We start from the raw sequence: 21437 nt of genomic DNA on the forward strand, positions 1-21437 counted from the left end.
TAAAAGCCTATCTGTAGACTTCCTGGGTTTGTTCAGCTTCAGGAGTTGTAGCTTGGGAAGAGCCATTCCTTAAAAGGGAAGTCTGAAGAGATTTTATTTCTTGTCCTTTCAAGAATTGATGCTGCACATCATAATTAGCTCTGCATTGTCATTACACCCTGCAGTCATCTTCAGAAATGACTCTGCCTTTAGGTCCTGAAACTATTTGTCCAAATTTCCCTTTGCTTCGGTTTTTTTCCTTTTTAATTTTGAGAAGCAGTTAAGTGCCCTATTCCCTTATCATGATTTTTATGTCTCCTTAATTTACTTTGGTTATAGAATAAAACTCACAAACTCTTCATATTGCAGACTGGGCCCACTTCAACTCAGCTCCACTAAATTTGTTTGCAAACTGTAAGGAGCTGGAGGAGAGCACTTGATTTCTGCTTAAATTAAATTGACAATTACATAACTGGTTTGGTTGTTTTAACTGAAGAAAAAAACAACTGATTCAACTATTATGAAATTAATAATGATATAATTGACTTTCTGAATTTTAAACTGCATAATTGTAAAGCTCTGAAGAGCACTGGTGAACATAAACTTGGAGAAAGTTCAGGAGGTGGAGAAAGTCAGGAGTAAAGTTGAACCCAGGAAGAAGAAGAGTGGGGGAAGGCGTTATTAAATTTGGGTTTATTTCTTATTATCTGATTTGATTGGTAATAAATTGCATTTTCTCTCCCCTGCCCAGCTGAGGAGGACAGGGATGGAGTGGCTTGGTGGGCGCCTGGTGTCCAGCCAGGGCCAACCCACTAAAGCAGTTTACTACGCGGGAATCTAATTAAAAGTGTTTGTGAGATAAAGCACTATTGTTCCTCTGAGGGGCAACTGGGCCTTTTTTAATGAATGTAAGTTTCTGCTACTATGAATGGATGGATGGATAGACATCTAGTTTTGAAATACAATCCCCTTTGAATTTTTACATTCCCTTTACTCATTCCAGCAGCCATTTTCCTTGTGTCCTCTGTTATGGAGTCAAACCTAATACTAGTACTCAGAGAGCCTTTATGTGTGCACACACATCCACCTGCATACACATCATAGAATCATCAAGGTTGGAAGAGACCTTTAAGGTCATCAAGTCCAACTGTTAACCTGTTACTCCACTGTAACCCCTACACCCTAAAAGACCCCTAAACCTCTGAAGGCAAGAGGCAGCACCAAGCCCAGGCTGACCCACCTGTACATCTGTCCATACACATTTGTGGAAGAAGGTTTGCATTCCCATACCTGCTGTACATTGGCTTGAAGAAGATCTCCCAGGCGCTCCACAAGCTCAGTGAAAGTTGGCCTCTCTGTGGGAACTCCATGCCAACAATCCAGCATTGTCTGGTAGCTGGAGAAAAAACACAGGCATTAAGAAATGAAAAGGAGAGCATCTTTGCTTCCAAATGGTTTCATTCCAGTGCTGCTTGTTTTGGTCAGTCTTTGGATAGTTTTGGATTAAGACAGGTTCAAATCTACATGTGCTGAAATTCTATCCTAATTTCCATGTGGGATGCTTTTTGCTTCCATATTCCTGCCTCAGTTGTGCCTGTAGGCTTTTTGTTTTCACCTAACTCAAACTCTGGCTGCTGGGCCCTGCTGATGCTGACAGCCCTGTGACTGAAGTAAGTCACAGCTGTGGCTGCAGGTTTCTGCCACAGAACTGGACAACAGGGCAGACAAAATGTTCTCCTGACCTGAGATCCATGAACTACATCTTGGTTCATCTTGGTGTTGGCAAAGGTCAGGCTGGCTTGGGCTGCCTTTAGCATTTGTCTGTCGTGTCAGGACACCCAAGATATACACAACCACATTTACTGAAAACAAGCCACACAGCTGTCATCTGATGAGGTCTCCTTCCCCCTCCACTCTTAAATACAAGATCTTTTGTTATATTTAAATGGCATGTATCAGCTCTCAACACAAACCCAGGAGCTCTTACACTTCTGGAGTGGAATACTCTGGAGATCTCATCCGGGTTCCTTCTTTGAGCCGTCGGCAGAAGTCCTCATCTATCTGTACTCCAGGGTATGGAGAGGCACCTGATGGGAGACATAAGGAGGAGGCTCCAGAATGGCACATTCCCTATTTCCCAGTCCAGTGAATTAAACATGAATCAGTGATCTCTGCTGAGCATTTGAGGTTACCCAGGGTCTGACAGCAAAAGAAGCAAGAGCAGAGAACTTGCAGTGACCTAATATCTACATGTTTTGTTTGGAAACCTGTTAAAGACTCACTCTGTCTCTTAGAGATTTCAATCGCAGTGTCTCCTCTGCACTTGCAATATAGCCAGGACCACTCCAAGGTAAAACAGGGCAGAAGAGAAATAAATTCTATCCGTTTGAGACTTTAAATGACCTCTTGGTCAGTGGTAGAAAAGTTCCAGCTCATTCAATTGGTTGTATACTATTAGCCTGCTAATATCCTGCACTAAGTGAATGGAGTAAGTCCTGCTCATCCTCTGTTGCCTTAGAATCTCTGGCCTCACAGATCTTTGTGAGAAAGTGCAGAGGAAGCTGTGGGCATGTGTCCCCTGCAGAAAGCTGTGAGAACCTCACAGTTCAATCTCAAGTGTGGAATTGTAGCCCTCCTCCCCTGGTTCACCCGTATTGTATATGTATTATTCAGTCCTACAGGTAAAACTTCCTTGAAAATGACCTTTCAGCTTTTTAGCCTTGTTTGCTTTTTGACTGTGTGTTCAGTGCTGCTTATCTTCAGGGCCACTCAAAATTAGTGTGAAACCTGGGAGAACAGCTCATGGCAACTGTAATTGCTTTTGAGGGGTAGACTGCTGTAAAGGGACTGGTAGCATTGTATTAACTTGCACAAAAGTAGGCTTAGCAGTCATCAACATGAATCAAAAAGTCATCATTGCCTGTGTAGATGGTTCTCTTCAGAGGAGGGACTCGTGTAAATGCTCCTCAACTAATGAGCCAGTGGGGCTTTTCAGAGGTTATGCTCTTTGCTGTATGACATCTCCAGTGCACCATAAGTAAAGAGAACAAATACATAGTTTGAGAAAGTGCTCTGGCCTCTGAGTAATCCAGACCTCACAGGTAAAATTCTAGAGATGTCTGTACTGAAGTTTGAAAGGTTACTGAACCTACTGTGGATAGACCTAAAAGCTTCCCTCCCTTTCTCCTCAGCAAAGGCTTCACAGGCAGCACAACACTTGTCTTGCACATTTTGGAATCCAAGAGACTGGATGATGAATTTGGAAACAATTTAATCAAGTCTTAACATAGGGGATTGAATGGAATCTGGATCTGTATCCAGCCCTCAAGGAATCTGTGTATGATTTACTGTCTATAACATTCCTGCATATTTCCTGCAATTTCTTCCCCCCACTTGGAAATACCATCATGTGCTGTGCACTTGGGGGCACAACAAGCACAGCAGAAATCTTTTGGATAAAGGCAGTGAAGAGGGTGCCAAAATGTGGCTGCTTCCAGAATTATTCTACTCCATGAATCTGACTGCTCAATCTGCAGCACTCTGCACTGGGGAGCAGAGATCCTGGCAACCTCCTAAGAGGGCATCTCAGCACATCAAACAGGCTCCAAGGACATCCAAAGCTCAGGGATGCTTAGCCACTGCACATCTGAATTCCCTGAATGTGCAAGTACCAGATCACAATATTGAGAATGTTTCCTGGAGTTATGTAAGTTGGATATAATCAGTAGCATCATTTCTGCTTTATATCTTGATTTTTCCTTCCTAGTTTTGCCTTTGGCCTGTCAATATGCTCAGAATAACCTGGAAATTAACTGTTCAGCTCACATGGCGTCACCCTTTGGCCAAAGGTCTCAAAACAGGCTCCTATAACTTCACGAGATCCCTCTGAATAAACAGATGGACAGAAACTGTAGTGTCACCTTCCCCCAGTTACACTTTGGCACAGAGGTGAGGATGGGAACAGGATGGAGGGCACTGACTGTTGTCCAAGGTACCATACTGCTGTCTGTGTACCTCTCCTGACTCACTACCTAGTCTTGCCTTCTGTCCATGCTTACAAACCCTTCCAAGGTACTGGGGCTGCACAGATCCAACCACAACGTGCCCAGTACTCCTGTACCCCTTAACAGGGCACAGCCTCTCCAGAGAAGCGAGCATGAGCCTCACTTGATCTAGCTGGCTCTACATTGTCCATATCCTGGGGCAACACTGAAAACAACACAGCTCATTAGAGAGGGATAGGCTGCATGGCCTCTGCAGCCATTTTGACTGCATTATGTGATTGCTGTGCCATCGTGGCCAGTTGTTTTCCATTGGGACGAGCTGAGTGGAGCTGTACACTGAGGAGTGGCTATTTTACACTGACCATTCCCATGTGCAGAAGAAACCGCTCAGTTTGCTGAATATCACTGGCTGGACTTGACTCATGAGCAGAACAGAGGTTATTGATAAGAATTAGTATTGCAAATGTGTTGATTGGGACTGAGACCTTGAGGGCAAGATGGTTGAATGGGGTGAGGAGGGATTTCACAATCTGAGTTATCTTTGTTTGCATCATTGGTCATATCAACTGCAAAATGTTGGTGAGAGCAAGTCCAAGGAAGGCAAAGAAGAATAATTTTTGATTGCAAGATCTTTTGGTAGTTTATATTTTGACTGGTTCTAGCCTCCTACCAGCTGGAGGCAGCTCAGATCTTAAAAGCAAGGAACTCTCCCTTTTTCACTTCCACTCACCACAGTACTTCATCTGGACTATGTGATAAGCCTAATAACTTGGATTTGGGATGCTGAGACAGCTTGGGAGAAATGTAGGCTGAAACATATGGTGTAAGGGCTACACATGATGTTTTCCTTAAGGGAAATCTCTTCCAAAATGCTCAAAGATGTGGCATGCATTGCATATGGGAGCCCTCTTTTGATCTTGGTTTTATTTTAGTAGGATAATAAGATGCTGATGTTATACTACCAGGCACTGCTTGTTTACATAATTATCTTTGATTGCTTTCTGAACAGTGCACATTGAAATTCCAGAAGACACCAACATTCTGTAATGGAAGTGATTTCAAGATGCATTAAACATTGCTGGCACTACCTGACATGAGGTGTGCTGACCCCATTTGAATAATTTAAAGCTCATTGCAAACTCAGCCCAAAATGAAAATTAACAGTCTCTCAAGTCCTGATTTCCCTGTGTAGCACCAAAATGGATCCAGTCTGCCAGCCTTTCTGGAGGAAGCCTATGGTGCTTCATTCAGCTCCTGACCTTGGAAGGACCCAGGACCAAACTAAACTCTGCACTTTACTAATCAGTATTTTTTCCCGTTTTCAGGGGGTGCTAAATCTGTGGGACCCAGTAAAAGCAGCAGTTGTAAATGGGAACCAAAACATACCCCGTAGCAATGACAAATAACTTCTATCCCTTGGCTCTCAATGATCTGTAAAACTTTTATATAAGAGAATTCAATCAGTGACACAAATCCTTAATTAAATATTTATCGTTTGAGCTGCAGATGTGAGCAGTGCCAAACCACAGGCATGCCTGGATGATCTCTATGAAAAACCCTCTCAGAGAAAACGACTGTTTTTGAGTCTGTGCCACGGATTGGAAAAGGAGTTTGTGATCTACGTCACACCGAGGGCAGAGGCTGCTGCACGGATGGCAGCCCTGGCAGTCCTTCAGTAGACTCCTCTGAATTCAGAGGACAGTCTTTGTGCCAAACAAGCACCTTCATTAAGGAAAGGGTCTATCTAAAATTAAAAGAAACCATATACATTGTTTTTAACAATAGTTCAAAATAGAGATAAATTTCAGTGACTATATTTTAATTTGCATTAGTCTTCAGTATTAAAGGGCAAATGACCCAAAGCTCACATCTGTTAAACTCTGTCAGGACCTTTGGGAAAGACAGAAAGTTTGACTTCAGCTGTGCTGCTTGCCATTGGTCAGTATTCAATTCTTTTGGTTCCCTGGAGATGCCCAGTGGAGAGCCCAGTGGAGTGCCCAGTGGAGAGTCTGACTCTGCTGATGCTAATGCATTTTCCTGAACAATCTGTTAGAACTGGGGCATTGCTGGCGCTTCTGGAGCTTTGCCTTTCCATGGTGTTTCAAAACACCTGCAGCAGGTGATGCTGTTACAGAGCCATGGAGGTGTGACACCAAAATAACAACACTCAAAGTAAACAGGACTGAACCCCAGAGGGAGCAGTAACTGCCACTTGTTTTACCCATTTGAGTGGGAACTTTCTGCTTTCTGTGCTGATACGGACTAGAGAAACGTCCAAATCAAAGACTTGGACTGAAATCAGGTTGTGAGTTTGCAGCCAGCCCTAAATAAAGATCAGGCTAGAAATGGCTCCAGACTTTGCATCTTGACTTGGCATCTTGAGCCTGATCATTAATTTCAAATGATCCATGAACTAAAGATAGAAGGAGATTACAGAGTTTGCTTTACAATCCAGCAGCTTAAGTTGACAATGCTTCTTGGTTTCTTTTGTCTGCAAATGCTGATTAAAAACCCAGAGCTGACATTGCTAAATCCCCTCAGGAAAACAAAACTTGCCACGCTGCAAGGAGAATCTGGGAGCAGCAAAGTCGAACTGTCTGTAAGGCTGCTTGTCTAACCTCACAGCTTTATCTGCTGGACAGTAACCAGATCTCAGTGAGGCTGATTTCCAGCAGCTGCCTAGGAGGAAATCTGTAGTACATAAAGAAGACCATTGCTGTACTTTCAGAAATGTTGTGACTTGCAAATGATACAACCAGAAGTGTACATGCTCTACCTGTCTGCTGCCAAAAGCACTCTGCCTGAGTCTAGCACTGGTTCTCCTATCACCCTGATGGCAGCTGCTGTCAATAAATTTTTCCTCCTGGGAAAATCTTATTTAGAGTCTGTGGAGAAGATAATCAAGCTGGGATAAAATGTCATGTGGGCAAACTCCCCTGTGTGCCATGGACTGCCATGAGCAGCATCAGCTCACTGTGTCCACAGCAGGGTGAACCTCTGCAGCCCTGGAGCAGTGTGCTTCAGGAAAATACCGTGTGATGGGAAGCTTCTTCATCTCTCTTAGAGAAGTGTTTCACTCCCCAGCAGCAGACTTGCATTTTATCTCTGGGCTCTTCTGCTTTCACTTGCTACAGATGTTAGGTCCAGAGTCTTGGATTTTTGTTCCCCCCTCCCCAGTGTTCACTTTTTCATGCACTTTGCCAAGTGGAGTTCTCACTGACTTCAGCCCAGGGACTTTATTTTACACCTGATCTGCACTGTGTCCTTATCCAAACTGAACCAGAAACATTGCTCCACATTATCACCTTTAGTTAGAAGTTTTTCTTAGCAAAGAAGTCATAAATTAGGGGGAAGAAAGGGTTTGAAACCACTCTTACCTAGAGAAAATATTTCCCACAGCAGCACTCCAAAAGACCACACGTCACTCTGCGTTGTGTAGATCTTGTCGAAAATGGCCTCTGGAGCCATCCATTTGAGTGGAAGCCGTGCCTGAATGCCAGAGACACAACAGGTTGCCAGAGCTGCTGTTACTGATCTGCCCAAGCCCACAGGGAACAACAACTTGAGAACAGCAATTGGAGCTTCTTTCACTTACATCTCCTTTCCGTACATAGTCAGGGTCTTTGTAAATATCCCTGGCTAGGCCGAAGTCACAGATCTTAACTACATTGTTCTCTGAGAGAAGGATGTTCCTTGCTGCCAAATCCCGGTGGATGCACTGTGGAGGCATGAGGATACACAAGATCAGAGGAGCTGCCTGGACAACGAGCCCCTGAGATAGCTGAATGCAGGAGAGCTTCTTTGGGAATTAAATATACAGATTAAATGAACTACTGCCATGAGCAGGTTAGAGAAGGGAAACTAGGAAGCTGGAGAGGGACTGTTTGTCCTGTCACTCCAGTGATAGGACAAGGAGTAATGGGGATAAATTGAAAGAGAGGAAATTTAGATTAGGTATTAGGAAGAAGTTTTTTCCTGTGAGGGTGGTGAGACACTGGCACAGGTTGCTCAGGGAGGTTGTGGCTGCCCCAACCCTGGCAGTGTTCAAAGCCAGGTTGGATAAAGCCTTGAGCAACCTGTTCTGGTGGGAGGTGTCCCTGCCCAGGGCAGGGGGTTGGGACTGGATGATCTTTGAGGTTCATTCCAGCCCCTTAACATACTATGAAACTATGAAACTATGATACCTGTGTGAGAATCTGCCCCAAATACACTGTCATATGCAAATGAGAGAATAACTTGGGGAACAAGCCAATATTACAGTTAGTTTTCTGATTTGTCTGTGTGAAATAACTTTCATGGTTATGACAAGATGAAGGGAGTCCTATTTTCCAGTTAATTGTTCACTGGGAAATCTGAGGTGTGTCCAAAAGCAGCTGGAGCTACGGGTTCATTTGTGAATACAGGCCCAGGAGTGCGTGAGATGGGGCAACTGTGCTCAGGATTTCTGTGTGCTGCCCTGGCAGCTATGTGTGAGTGCAAGCTTGCAGCTGTGTGCACACTTTGGCATGTGTATTACATTCGCTTTACTTGAAAAGGTGTTACACTTCCAAGGGAGGTGCTAACTTTGCTGATAGTCTCCAGCACTGCTGACAAGCTAAAGGAACAGCTGCATACTCCCCCTTCATTTTTCAGCACTTATATTGTTGACCACACTAGAAGGATTTTTCCCTACGAGAAGTTCTTGCTGCACTTATTTATGAGGCAGTTCCATGAATTGTCTTACAACCTGTATTTGCTGCTATCTAAACTCTCCTGTTACAGATGCCAGTCCCTACAGCCAAGAACATGATGGATATTGCTTCACAACCTCTTCAGTGCTACTTGTTGCTTAACCTCAAAAGCTAACGTGATCTCCAGCACTTTACTATAAGAGCAGAAAGGAGATTACTCAGTCTCAAAAGTGTGTTTGGATTTCTTCATCTCAGATACTCATGATTCTGTGCAAGAAGTTTGAGCTCACTTTTCGGGAGGCGAGAAACTCCATGCCTTTTGCCACTTGGAAGCTGTAGCAAATCAAATCCTCCAAAGTCAGGGGCCTCTTGTACAGATCCTCAGCATCTAGGAGAGATCACAGACATGGCAAAACACTAAAGCAGTAGCTCCAAACCTTTGTGTCTCTGGTGCCACTTGCATGCTGATGACCCCAGCCCTGCATCTGAGTGTTGTTATGTGAGATCTCTGCTAGGGTTACAGCTCTGGGTTAGGAACCACTAACCCAGAGACAGAAGATCAGATGATTAAAAAAGTTCCATCATCCATTAATTATGTCATTTAGCTATGGAGAAAACAACATCTGGGGATAGAAGACAGGGAAACTTTATAGAGAGCAAGTGAGGAGACTGGGAACAGAGTGGCCTTGCAAATCTTCTGGTCAAACATGGCTCTTACTCCTCTCACACAACAGGAGCAGCTTTTATATGCAATACCTTACTGCCAGTCTCTTTTGTGAGAAAGTTGAAGTGGGGAACAGGCAAGAGAAAGAATTTGCTATTTCAGGAACAATTCAATCTGTGTAAGGGCTTGGAAAGTGTGTGACAGCGTGTTTGGCACTAGCCAAGTAGCAGAAGTCTTTACAATAAAAGATTTGGGATTAGGTAGGTTTCTTTTACCTTCTTCATCATCTTCTGAATCACTGTAACTCTTATCTTCAATAAATCCTGAGCTGGCAGAGCTGCCTGTGCTGGCTACACTCTCAAGGCGCCTCTTAATCAGTTCGGTCAGATCACTGTTGGACTCATCCAGACTTTTCTCTGCTTGGTCAGAATTTTCCTGGGACTAGAAATGGCATAAAACTGACTTTAACTTTGTATGATGCAATGCCTGAGGAAATGTAAAATATGTAACAGAATGGCATATGAAGAAAGAGTCCTCTGAAATGAGCTCCAAACATGTGTGAACATGATGTTCCCTGAAGAGCAGAACCAGTGATACCTGGTTTCCTCTTTATTAATACAGAACCTCCCAGTTTGCCGATAGCAATATTCCACCAGAAAAGCTAGCTGGAACCTGGCTGGGTGAGACTGATAGGTGAGCAGAGAGATGCTGTCATTCTGTGCCTCTTGCTTTCTTAGGAAAGTATGCTAAAATCAGACATGCATCTGTCTCACCCTGTCCTGGGCAGTGAGAACCAGCCCCTCGGTCCATGGAAACAATGGTGAGAAAGAAATTCTCGGTGACTGTATCAGGAAAATCTCCTTCACTTACACAACATACCTTATGTACTCCCATGCCTGTACACAATGGCTGTAATAATAATAGGATCATCCGGGAAAATAACCTTGGGGAGGCTCCAGTTTCTGGCAGGGCTGGGATCAGAGAGCCCTTTTCATGCTGTATATTCACAAGGAGCAGGTAGTCCCATCCTCTCCCCATTGCTCCTTTCTGGCCTCCTGTGTCCTCCCACTATTCCAGCCCAGTCTGTGCTAGGACAGATGTTTAAGTGGATGCAGACAACTGTTTGGAAACTAAACCATTTGGTCAGTTTTCCTGCAGACTGTGTAAGCTATCCAGGTTGCTGCACACAGCACAGAATTCTGGGCTGGCACAGGGGAAGGGAAGGGAAGAGGATGGGGATGAGCAGATGGTGGAAGGATGAGCTGCTTTTGGTGTGTGTGGGGTGGGCCTAGAAACAAAAATTCCCAAACACAGCACAGAATTCTGGGCTGGCACAGGGGAAGGGACAAACAGAGGATGGGGATGAGCAGATGGTGGAAGGATGAGCTGCTTTTGGTGTGTGTGGGGTGGGCCTAGAAACAAAAATTCCCAAACCAGGATTATATTTTGTGAGAATTTACCCTCTCTTAGTTCAGCTAACACCAGTGTTTCACTACTTCTCTGTTGCTCCCTCCTTGTTCTGGGTAATATCTCATAAGCAATTCCCTCTCTCAAGTGCACTACAGTTCTTAGGTATTTGCAACTAATTCTTTAGGAAATGCTAGGACGAAGAGGATGGGAGCAAGATCCTGTAGAGAACAAAGTTTCCTTCTCTTGCTTGTACAAATTGAAGTGTGGAGAGAAAAAAAAGTGCCCACAGAAATACCCAACTGCCTCAGTGCCAAAGCAGAAAAATCCAGCTTGTGTCAATGGGTGCTGATTCCCTGCCTTGTGACTTGAGAAGTCTGTCATTTTCTTACCTTGTATGCAATGAAATCTCCTCGTTTTCCTCTTAGATAGTTGGACAGATTTCCATATTTGCAATATTCTACTATGACCATTAAAGGACCTAAAAAAGACAGTGAAAGTCAAATGAGTTTTGAAGCACTGCAAAGTATATAATTCTACCTTATCCTCCCAAATCCTCTTCAGAATAAGTGAATACTGGCATTCCTATTGTACAGATGAGGAAATGAGGAAACAGAGAAGTGACACTCCAGAAGGACACAGTCAGTAGGGATGTGGAGAGAAGGGAACACAGTACTGATTCTTAGTTTTCCCCATTAGATGGTAACAGTTGGCATTTATTCCTTATTTATAGGAAAAGGAAAATTTGGAATGGCCAATAGAATATACAATCACAGATGTTATTAAAGTTGGTTTACTCTGTACATAGTCCATAGCATGGAGGAGTTTTCATTTTCTCTGCTGGCTTCACAACTGTTTGTTTTGGGTGGAGCTGATGCCATGAGAGGAAATAAAAGTATGCAGGTCCATAGACAGACATAAAAGTTGCAAAAATATTTAGTCTGAAGTTTTTGAAAGCCTGGAAAGTCCTCTCAGTTCCTTCCTTTCTTATTTCTGTGCAAACTACTGTAGATTCAGTGCAATTGCTGCTTCTATATAATTATGCATACTTTTAAGATCTGCTCGAAATGCTTTTATGTTGCAGTGTGAACTGTTAGGGAAGGGAAAAGCTGCATTCTTTACCTTTGGCACTGCTTCTTGTAATCATCAAATGGACAATAAGCTGAAATCGTGGGACTAGGGTGTGTTATAAACTTGTTACTATCAGTCCCAAGATATCAAACTTTCACGTCCAGAAACCTTTTTTTGTCGAGGTCTATAGTTCAGACTTAGGAGTTTGAACTTCAGTGGAAAAGTGCTGATAGCTGCACTTGGCCTTGGGGCAGATGGCAGCTCTGGGTATCATTCCTGCCTGCCTGTATCCACCCGGGGCACACAGAGCTGTGCTGCAGTCTGTCCTTGGCCAGGCTGACATGGACAGTATTGACTGACAAGGCTGAGATGGGCTGTGAGGGAGAGCAGCGGGTGAGGAGGGAAGGGTGACCCCGAGAGAGTCTGGCTGCTGCACCTCATCTGAGGCAAGGTGATGAGCACCTTCGGAAACAGACTGTCCCCTTGAAAGGGAGATGGGGAATTCCTGCAATGAGAACCTACGGTTTGGGCATAACATTGTACATTTCTGCCAGGCTCTGTCTTTGTCCAAGCCCTATGGCACTGCTAGGTGTGAGCACACACCTCAGCACTGCTCAGGACTCCCAGCTCCTACTGACTGCAGCTATAACATGTACTTGTCAGCCCTAAGTACACTGTACCAGCAGCTGCAACACACAACTGGCCCAAAATCCAAGCTGCCAGTGGTTCCAGTGCTGACCCCAGAGCCCAGCTCACAGGGGATTCAGGGCATCAGTGCTGGGATCTGGCCGTGCTCAAGGGACTTTGTTCTGAAAGGATAGTGGGCATAAGTGAGTAATGGGGATAAACTGAAAGAAGGTAAATTTAGATTAGATATTAGGACAAAGTTTTTTCCTGTGAGTGTGGTGAGACACTGGCACAGGTTGCCCAGGGAGGCTGTGGCTGCCCCAACCCTGGCAGTGTTCACAGCCAGGTTGGATAAAGCCTTGAGCAACCTGTTCTGGTGGGAGGTGTCCCTGCCCAGGGCAGGGGGTTGGGACTGAATGATCTCTAAGGTCTATTCCAACCCCTTAACATACTGTGATTCAATGATACTATGAAGAACCTGAAGTTGAATGTCCCTCATAGAAGCCCTGAGGAAATGCAGCTTTAAAGCTTCACTTAGTGATTTATTCATGATTTTGAAATGCTTCCTAGATATGGCCTCTCATTAATTAATTTCCTTGTTGTAAAGCATATACTGTGCATTAGTTCTCACTGCTTAACATCAGACACTTGGCCAGAGTGTTAAAATCTGTTATTTTTTGCATTGTTATAGCAATATATGTGCATTCTCAATATCAGTCTTCATCACGAACACGGTTACATGGTTACATAAACCCTAACAGGGAAAGGGGGAATGCTGGGTTCTGCAATGGCATTTTAATCGTAACTCTTATCTCCGTGTCTGTCTCCAGAGCTCAAGGCTTGTTTTCTTTAGTCTGCACTTGCATTGCTCAGAGGAAAACAAGCAATGCCTGCCTGGAGGCTCCTCTGTGCCCTGTGAGGCCATGCTGCACCTCCCTGTGCTGATCACTGATCCCCAAAGGCATCAGAGGTTTCCCCAGGCATCTGGCAGGGAAGAAGTGAGGGTTACCACCCACCCAGGAGGGCAGTCAGGATTGAGCAGGCTGGAGAACTGGAAACAGAGGACTCCTGGGAGAAAAAGTTTCTCAGAGATTGGACAGTCACAGTCTTTGATCAGATCCTGAGATGTGTCTTGCTGTGCAAGCAAAACTCTGTGCTGAATCTGTGCTTTGCTTAAGAACTACTGACCCCTGAGTCATGCTGCCATAGTTGCAGCACCTGTTTGTACTGGGTCACCTCACTGACTTGTCAGGATAGGAGAATCACCAGTGTCCACAGTGTTACTTCCCCTCTACTCACAGTCCCAAGCAAAGGCTCCTTGCTCCTGCATCTGAACCCTAAACCCCTCCAGCTGGAGCTGCCCATCCTCCCATACAGGCTTTTGGGGTCTGCAGGACTACAGCAATTCCTGCAAGTTCCCTGTCCGTGTCTCCCAGCTCCCAGCAGTATCTGTGGCTGCTGCTTGCTGACTGCTCCCTGAAGAATAGGGAACATCTTACTTCCCTGGCATCCTACCAAATCTACCTCACTGTAGTTTTCTTTTTCTCCTGTAACTGGACAAGTACGTGTTCTTTGGGAAGATGATAGCTTGGAGTCTCAGATGACAATAGATGTGTGCACCACCTCTCTCACTTTCCCCCCTTCATTTCTTTCACTCCGGGGTTTTCTTGGCCTCAGGTCACCTAAATCTGCCCTTTGGGGATGATTTTGAAGGTTCATTTTCTGCAGTGAGGAGCCATCTTTGAGAGCTCTTCCTCTGAAGTTAAAGCCCACTAAGAGACAAGGATTCAGCATGGGAAGGGATGTTTTAGTGAGAAAGCTCTGAGATTTATGGAGCCTTTTGTTTGAGTCTGCACTTTGCAACAGACTCTTTGTATGATGTAGAGTCAGTTTTGCCAGCTCAGGTCCATGGAAGTCTGTGCTGTGGCTGCATTCAGCTTGGGCCTGCCCCAGGCTTCCTGTACACTAAGCAAAACCTGCCTGTGTTTGCCTGGCAAGGGTGAAGTGCTTGGGAAAGGGGGAGGCCTCAGGGAGCCAAGTGCTTGGCCTGGTGCATCCTCCTGATAAGGCAGGAAAGGAGAGGGAGAAGAACCTTTGAAATGACCAGTAGTGCCTATGTTGAAGAATTGGGCACCCCACTGCAGTGTCCTGCCTCTCTTCAGTCCACAATCCCTTCTGTAAACAGGCTTACAGTTTCTCTGTTGCAGTTAAAAATCAACAGAGAAGGGACACCACTGGCTGGGAGATGTTCAGAAACCCTTGACGAGCTGAGCCCACCTTCTGCAGCAGCAGCAGCTCTCCTGTGAGCAGAGCTGGAATGTGCTTGCATGAGACCTGGACTCCACCACATACACATCCAAACACCTGTGCCATCTGAGAAGTGTTTCTTTCCTCCTGGTTTACTGGGGATTTCTCACCTCCAGCTTTGGTGCAGGCTCCCAGCAGGTTGACTACATTCAGATGATGTCCTATGTGGATGAGGATCTTCAGTTCAGACATTAAAGCCTTGCATTCATTAGTAGTTGCACATTCTGCTTAAGATAAACAGGAAAGAAATCATCTTTACACAACAGGATATTTTTAACAGGACACAGCAAGATCCTGTTTATACTTTGAAACAAAACCCACCCAGGTTACTTGCAGTATCTTTGCTTTTCACTCTCAAACAGATAATAATTCATCCGTTTCATTGTCTGTTGACCTTTATGAAGTGGAGTAACTTTTGGGTCACTCTTCCTTTCTCGAGCATGGGTTATGGAGGGTTACTGTCCCTTCTCCCAGAGCAAATCCCAGAGAGCCTTTACAAGGACTCAATTTTGCAAGGTTAGCAAAGGACCAACCAACCACTCCAAGCACCCACAGCCCACAGAACATGTTCCTCCATCTCTAAAAGTGATGTGCAGTTTAGTAGCACTTGGTTATAATGCCTCAGAATCTTTTTCCACAGTACTGAGCAACTCTGCTCTGCAGGTGATGGAGGAAAACATATATCTGTAAGCTGCATCCCAAAATGTACTGGGGAATATAGAGCATTAATAAATCTCAGCCCCATGAGATCCTATTGGACAAAGGATAGTTTCCAGCAAAGCAGAGGGGCCACATCTGTGTGTGAGCCATGGACTAGACACCTGGTGAAGCCCTGGCTGGCCAGTGACACTTTCATTTAAGGCAGACCAGAAGGCTGTTCAGCTGCTGCCTTGTTTTCCTGCCTTCTCTCCAAAACTTTTCATGATGTGTTTTAAAGAAGAGACTGTGTCCTGTTTCTTCTGGTTTGGCCTTTGCAACATGCAAGATTTAAATATGAAGAAACAGTTACGTAACAGATCATTTGGTGTGACAAGCGTAACCTCTATATGTTTGTAGAATGCTCCATAAACAGATCTTTCCCCAAATAGTGTCATGAAGAAGGAGCTACACCAAGTCCAAGATTTCTTCAGTCAACAGTGTTTGTAGCTGGATGTTTAATGGGTGGTATCACTCCAGATTTACCCTGGCATGAGCTGGAACACACACCAGACAATATCTAAACAGCACAGCCTCAGAAGTGCTTCAGATAATCTTGCACATTGAATTTTAGCCTTCAATCCAGAATGGATACCAGCCTACGGCATGGAAGTGACAGATTGTGCTAGAATGGCAGAAATGCAGATGTCTCCAGAGCCTTTTTTTCCCCTGACTGGATTGACTGACACTGGAGAATCTGCTTTATTCATGAAAGTAATGACTTATGGGCACATTAGTTGGGGAGGGACAGATCAGAGCAGGAGGCTGCTGCCTCCACTGGGGGAGGGAGGTGTAAAACGATGGAGAAACTGTCAAATAGTTTGCTGAATATGTGCTGGAGGGGTAGAGCTGACATGAGGATCCATTGGGAAGCACAGCATGGAAGGGAATGAAAACCCAGAGCTGTCCAGGGCAGTAAGTTTTGGATGGAGATGGGCATGTGTCTGGATCAGAGGCTTCCAGGATATTTCAGGGATCTGGAGATGGGCATGGAACAGAAGAAACAAAATTGAGAGAGAATATGATCTGAAGATCTACTGACTAAAGCAGAGAAGGGATCCCAAATTCCAAGGAGTTCCAGACAGGTGATAAATGGATGGTTTTGAAATTTCAGAGGGATGGGAAGGAGCAGAGCATCAGGAGAGGCAGCTGGTGACAGAAGGCAAATCCCAATAGAGCAGTTGCTGATTGATGGCATTGCAGGGGTTAGTGCTGTCATGCAGCAGCGATGGAGCAGTGTGGGCCATGACCAGCCATCCAGTGAGCATGGATTGTACCTTTGGAAACATCCTGAGTGAGCAGTCCATGTGCTGACTGATGCATTTATTCACAAACTGTCTGCAGGGGCTTTGTGTGTAAATACAGTATGGAAGAGGTAGTCTCCAAGTTCCCCTTCCCCACCTCCAAATGGGAAAAGCTTTCCTTAATTTCAATAATTGCAAGCAAGATGTCTCTAATTCACTCCCTTGGCATTGCTTTTTTTTCAACCCCTTGAACTGTTCTGCATCTGGAAGGGCTGCAATCGAAGGCTCAGATCCAATTTCAGACTATCTAATGTAATTACATTCTGTAATCTGTTTCCCTCCTAACCCCACAGACCTGGAAGCTGCTGCTTCCCTCCTCTAGGAATACAAGACTTAATCAGCAGCGCAGCACGGAGCCTGCTTGTCATTTCCTACACGTTACAGCCACTGCAGAATGACTAATTGCTCCCACATGGCAAACCCACTCCCTCCTGAACACAATGAGCTTGGGACTGGTTTGGAGCTGAGAACTGGAAACCTCATTGCCCATAGGTTCCCTGAGGAGTCTTGTGAGGATCTCAGAGGGATATATGTACCTTTCAGCATTTTTACAGCAACTGTTTTGCAGGTTGAAGATTTATCAATGCCAAAAGCAGACGCCTCCACCACCTTCCCAAAAGCACCATGACCCAGTGTTTTACCTAGAGAAGCAAGAGTCAAGAGTGAGCCCAGGGGGACTTACAACAGTCTGACTCAGACAGGAGGGGAACATGCAACCTCAGCTGTGCAAGAGACACCAGGCTTGAGGGCCCAGCGCAGCCGCAGCCCAACAGGCACAGAAGCCTTTAGCACATATTGCAGCATATGGATATACAGGGGGGATTTATATCCATATGGCTTTAATGCAATACAGTACGGGACAGAACAGAGGAGAATAAATCAATCTGCACTCAGATGAAGGCAAGGCTGAATACATACACACGGCTTAAGGGTAAAAACATTACCTAGAGCTGTCCTGAAGCCCAAGAAAGTCAAGAGTTTGGGTTAATTGTGGAACCCTGATCTCTTGTGAATCACAGTCATGCAGAGAGCTAGCTAAGGCATTCAGGCAGTCACAACTCTTTAACCCTTCTGTTATTGACATTGATTTGACAGAGAAGCCGGACTAAATGGAATTGAAGAGGATAATCTTTCTTTATTTTCCATTTAATTTGAATTTTCATGCTTGTATTACCTGGTGTGCTCTGAGGGCTCTGACCCACAGTTGCAGCAGAGCACACTGGGCATCATGGTCTGTTTTTTGGTTCTGCTAGTTTGAGCACCAAGAGCGCACACAGATACAGATATATTCCCTAAAAAAAAACCTCGGTGCAATGTTACTGTTTTGCTATACAAACACAACCTACTTTTTACATTTACTTGCTCCATCAGCCAGTGAGCTGAGCTGTTAAATGAAATTTGAATCATTTTTTTCATGATAGCTCTTTACAACTCAAATCTAAGTTCAGGCGTAGATAAGGAATTGACTATTTGATGAAACGATAGATTTCTTCAACATAAAATTCACTTTCCCTTTTCCTCTATGGGTGTGAAACCATCCTTTTGGCAGGGACAGTACCTGGAGGTACCTTTCTTCCCTGTCAAATGTTTGGCTTCACTTTTCCAAGAAAGAAAAAGGTGGTAGCTATTTTGACTGAGACAACACCTTTCTTTTTCTTACCAAATACCTTGTTTCATCCTCCATTAAGGATGAACCTGAATACTGTGCTCCTAAATCCAAGGATGGTAGTACCCTGGCACTAAATGATGGGCTGCTTCGTGGGTTAGACAAGAGATCCACTGCAAATGAGGAGCATTAGGAATCATCATTCTCCACAGCAGTAACACCCAAAGCACTCACCCAGCCGCAGCCTGTCCCTTGGGAACTCCCACTTGCTGCTGTCGTAGGGAAGGCGGTCACACTGCTCGTCCAGGGGCATTTCCTCTGGATCCATGATAATTGACAGGTATCCTGTCTTAATGTCTGTGGCATCAGGCTAAAGACAGGGTGTGGAGAAATTATTCACAGCATTTACCCTGAAATTCTAATGGGAGAGAGCTGTCGTCTGTGAGACTGAGTGCTGTCTGGGGAGTTCCCTGCATGCCAGACTTAGCTCTCCAATTTATTCTGAACCATGAATGCATCACTCCAGCTTCCTGCCTCTCTTTATTTTACATCTGAGAAATAAATGTTTATGTATGCCTGCCACTCATGGCTGTTGGGAAGAGTCACTGACTGATGCTTGTAAACACTCTGAGGACACAAAATCTATATCACTGTCTTCTACCTATATCTGTTACAGGAAATCAGTGCTTTTCCATGGGAACTCCACGAGCTGCACTTCCTGGTGCACTACATTTTGGCATTTTCATAGTGTTTTGTTTTGCAGTCTTGATTCTACATAGTTATCCACTTCATGGCTATTACTTATTACAGTTGTAACTTGGTGGAAAGCTGGTGGAAACTGCTACTTCTGATGCTGCTAAGTGAGAAATTGTGCCTGGGTAGGTGCTGTGAGTAGACTCGCATGGATACAAAATGTAACAGGCAATTCAGTGTTGTCCTCAGCTCTGTTAAACTGAGGTCAAGGAGGAAAACATGAATTTAATGCCTGTTTTTGCAATAGGAGGGGAAATTTTATTCAAGTATTGTAGATCAGCACTGGGACTGCAGTTTGGTGACCTTCAGAGCAGAGCTGTGCTCACCTTGCTGTTTGCTGCATGTTTTAGGAAAAGCAAATCCAAACTCCTTGGAACATTCCTCAAAGTTTACTTTTTTGAGTCACAAAAGGGAGGTGAAAGAAGAGCAAGACTTGCAGACAAAACAAGCTGTGTGGTTTGAGCTCATTTCTAGAGCAGACAGACTAGGATCGTTCTTAAAACAGGGCTCCCTGTTAATACCAATGTTTCAGAGACAACTGCTGAAGGTGAGCCCTCATTTTAGAGGATTTAGGATATTTTTTGGTTTCCTAATCTCACAAGCCAATTTCACTCATAAAGAGGGAGGAGCCTGATTTTATAGCACCACAGAAGTGGGTAGAAACCTCACAAATGCAAGTGATTTCTGGCAAAGTCAAAGGACTATCAGCAGAAACCTTGGACTGAATTTTATAGGAACATTTTGCCCTGTTTTTCTACCATCCTTCCCAAACATTCGCCCCTAAAATTCGATGCTACATATGACTGGGCTCAGTCCCAGACCCTTTGTGCAATAAAGAACCTCTCTTACTTTTCTCAGCTTCCGAATGAATAGGGTCAAGAGAAGCCAAAAGAGAGTGGCAGCTAGCCCAGTGCAGACCAAAATGATCACTTCAATGTTGGATTTCTCCTCAGAACCTGCAGGTTAGACGTACAACCAGATTAGAAATGTAGCCAAAGTTCATGATCAAAAGATACTTCTCCTCAGCCCAACAGAACAGGCCTCACCTTGTATTTTGATGAAGGCTGACGTGCTGTCCTGGCCCATGTCATTGGCTGCCTGGCACTCATAGACCCCTTCATCATCCTTCTTCACTCGCTCAATGATCAGGGTGTTATTTTCCATGGAAATTCCTGTTGTAAGGGATTTTGGTTAATGTTGCCAATAACCTACCTGCCTACAAGTGCTCTTAGGAGACAGAGAACTGAAACTCAGCTCCCATCTGTGCAGGTCTGGCACATGCTACTGTTAGGAGGCATTTTTATCCTGTGCTCCTTGTTGTGGTATGTCAACAACCTTTCCCTGACATCTTTGTTCTCCTCAACACCTGTGTAAATTGCTTGGACATCATTTAACCAACAGCAAATGTGGCTGTAAATTTAGAGTGGGCAGAGCCTGAGAAAACTTCTCTGGAAGTTAGTGAAGGGATGGGACCATAGGTTGTCTGATAACAATAAGATACACTGGAAAAAATGGGAACTCAGTGAAATTGCTGGAGAAAGCCAATGTGTTGGAGGCTGTGGGAAGTGATGGGACTTCTAAAACTTGGAACATGGAAATCAGGTTAAGCACATCCCTGGAAAAATCACTGTGTGAAGCAATCCTGGATTGAGAGGCAGCCAGAGATGGAATGGGAAGAGAAGTTGTCTAGATATGACCTATGTGAGGCTTTTCAACATTTAATTTTTCCTGATATGCTGCACTATAAACTGAGAGCTCATCTTTTCACTAAGGATATGTTTGGGGAGGAAACAGGGAAATGAGTCAGGCTCTGAATCCAAAGGGGAAGGACATTTTGAATTTCTGGGTGTTCTGCCTGTGAATCCCGTTGTTGTTAACAAGAGTACTGCATAGAACTTGCCATGCACCATGCTGAAATATTTACCCTGAGGTGTTTTTTCCAAATATTTTATTTATGGTTCCATTGGTTGGATGAGTTACATGCTTGTCCCTTTAGAATTATTTATAAAATTTCAGTAGCTATAAAGAGTTTCTCTCAGAACATTCTGATCTGAATTATGGATGATCCTAGATTTCCTACCTAGTCCAAGATGCAAAATTAAAGTCACAGGACCAGTTACTGACATGGGATTCTCCATGATTTATGGTAGGTCTCAGGACATAATGCTGAGAAGGAGTTCCAGGTTCAGGTGAGGGTAAGTCCATGCTCCCTGCCCAGTTGACCTGAGAGCATATTCCCCTTACTGTGCTGTGGGAGATAAAGAAAGGATGTGGCATAGGCCATAGCATGTCCTGGACTCTCTGTTAGGTGTCCCAGCATAGGAAGGATATGGAACTGCTGGAGCAAGT

General features: G+C 44.5%; 1 protein-coding gene across 1 annotated transcript in view; it reads right to left on the reverse strand.

The window, feature by feature from the left end:
• LOC103802127 (vascular endothelial growth factor receptor kdr-like) overlaps window positions 1-21437 on the reverse strand; it is a 97390-nt gene that overhangs the window by 13918 nt on the left and 62035 nt on the right. The window contains exons 14-25 of the mRNA XM_009074579.1: window positions 20135-20260; window positions 19938-20044; window positions 18570-18705; window positions 17266-17370; window positions 14840-14953; window positions 11117-11205; window positions 9593-9758; window positions 8944-9041; window positions 7579-7701; window positions 7361-7472; window positions 1967-2066; window positions 1270-1375 (exon numbers count right to left, since the gene is read on the reverse strand). Of these exons, the coding sequence (XP_009072827.1) occupies window positions 1270-1375; window positions 1967-2066; window positions 7361-7472; window positions 7579-7701; window positions 8944-9041; window positions 9593-9758; window positions 11117-11205; window positions 14840-14953; window positions 17266-17370; window positions 18570-18705; window positions 19938-20044; window positions 20135-20260 (1382 nt within the window). The remainder of the gene's footprint in view (window positions 1-1269; window positions 1376-1966; window positions 2067-7360; window positions 7473-7578; window positions 7702-8943; window positions 9042-9592; window positions 9759-11116; window positions 11206-14839; window positions 14954-17265; window positions 17371-18569; window positions 18706-19937; window positions 20045-20134; window positions 20261-21437) is intronic.

The sequence above is a fragment of the Acanthisitta chloris genome, unplaced genomic scaffold, assembly GCF_000695815.1.
Source record: "Acanthisitta chloris isolate BGI_N310 unplaced genomic scaffold, ASM69581v1 scaffold17835, whole genome shotgun sequence".
Taxonomy (NCBI): domain Eukaryota; kingdom Metazoa; phylum Chordata; class Aves; order Passeriformes; family Acanthisittidae; genus Acanthisitta; species Acanthisitta chloris.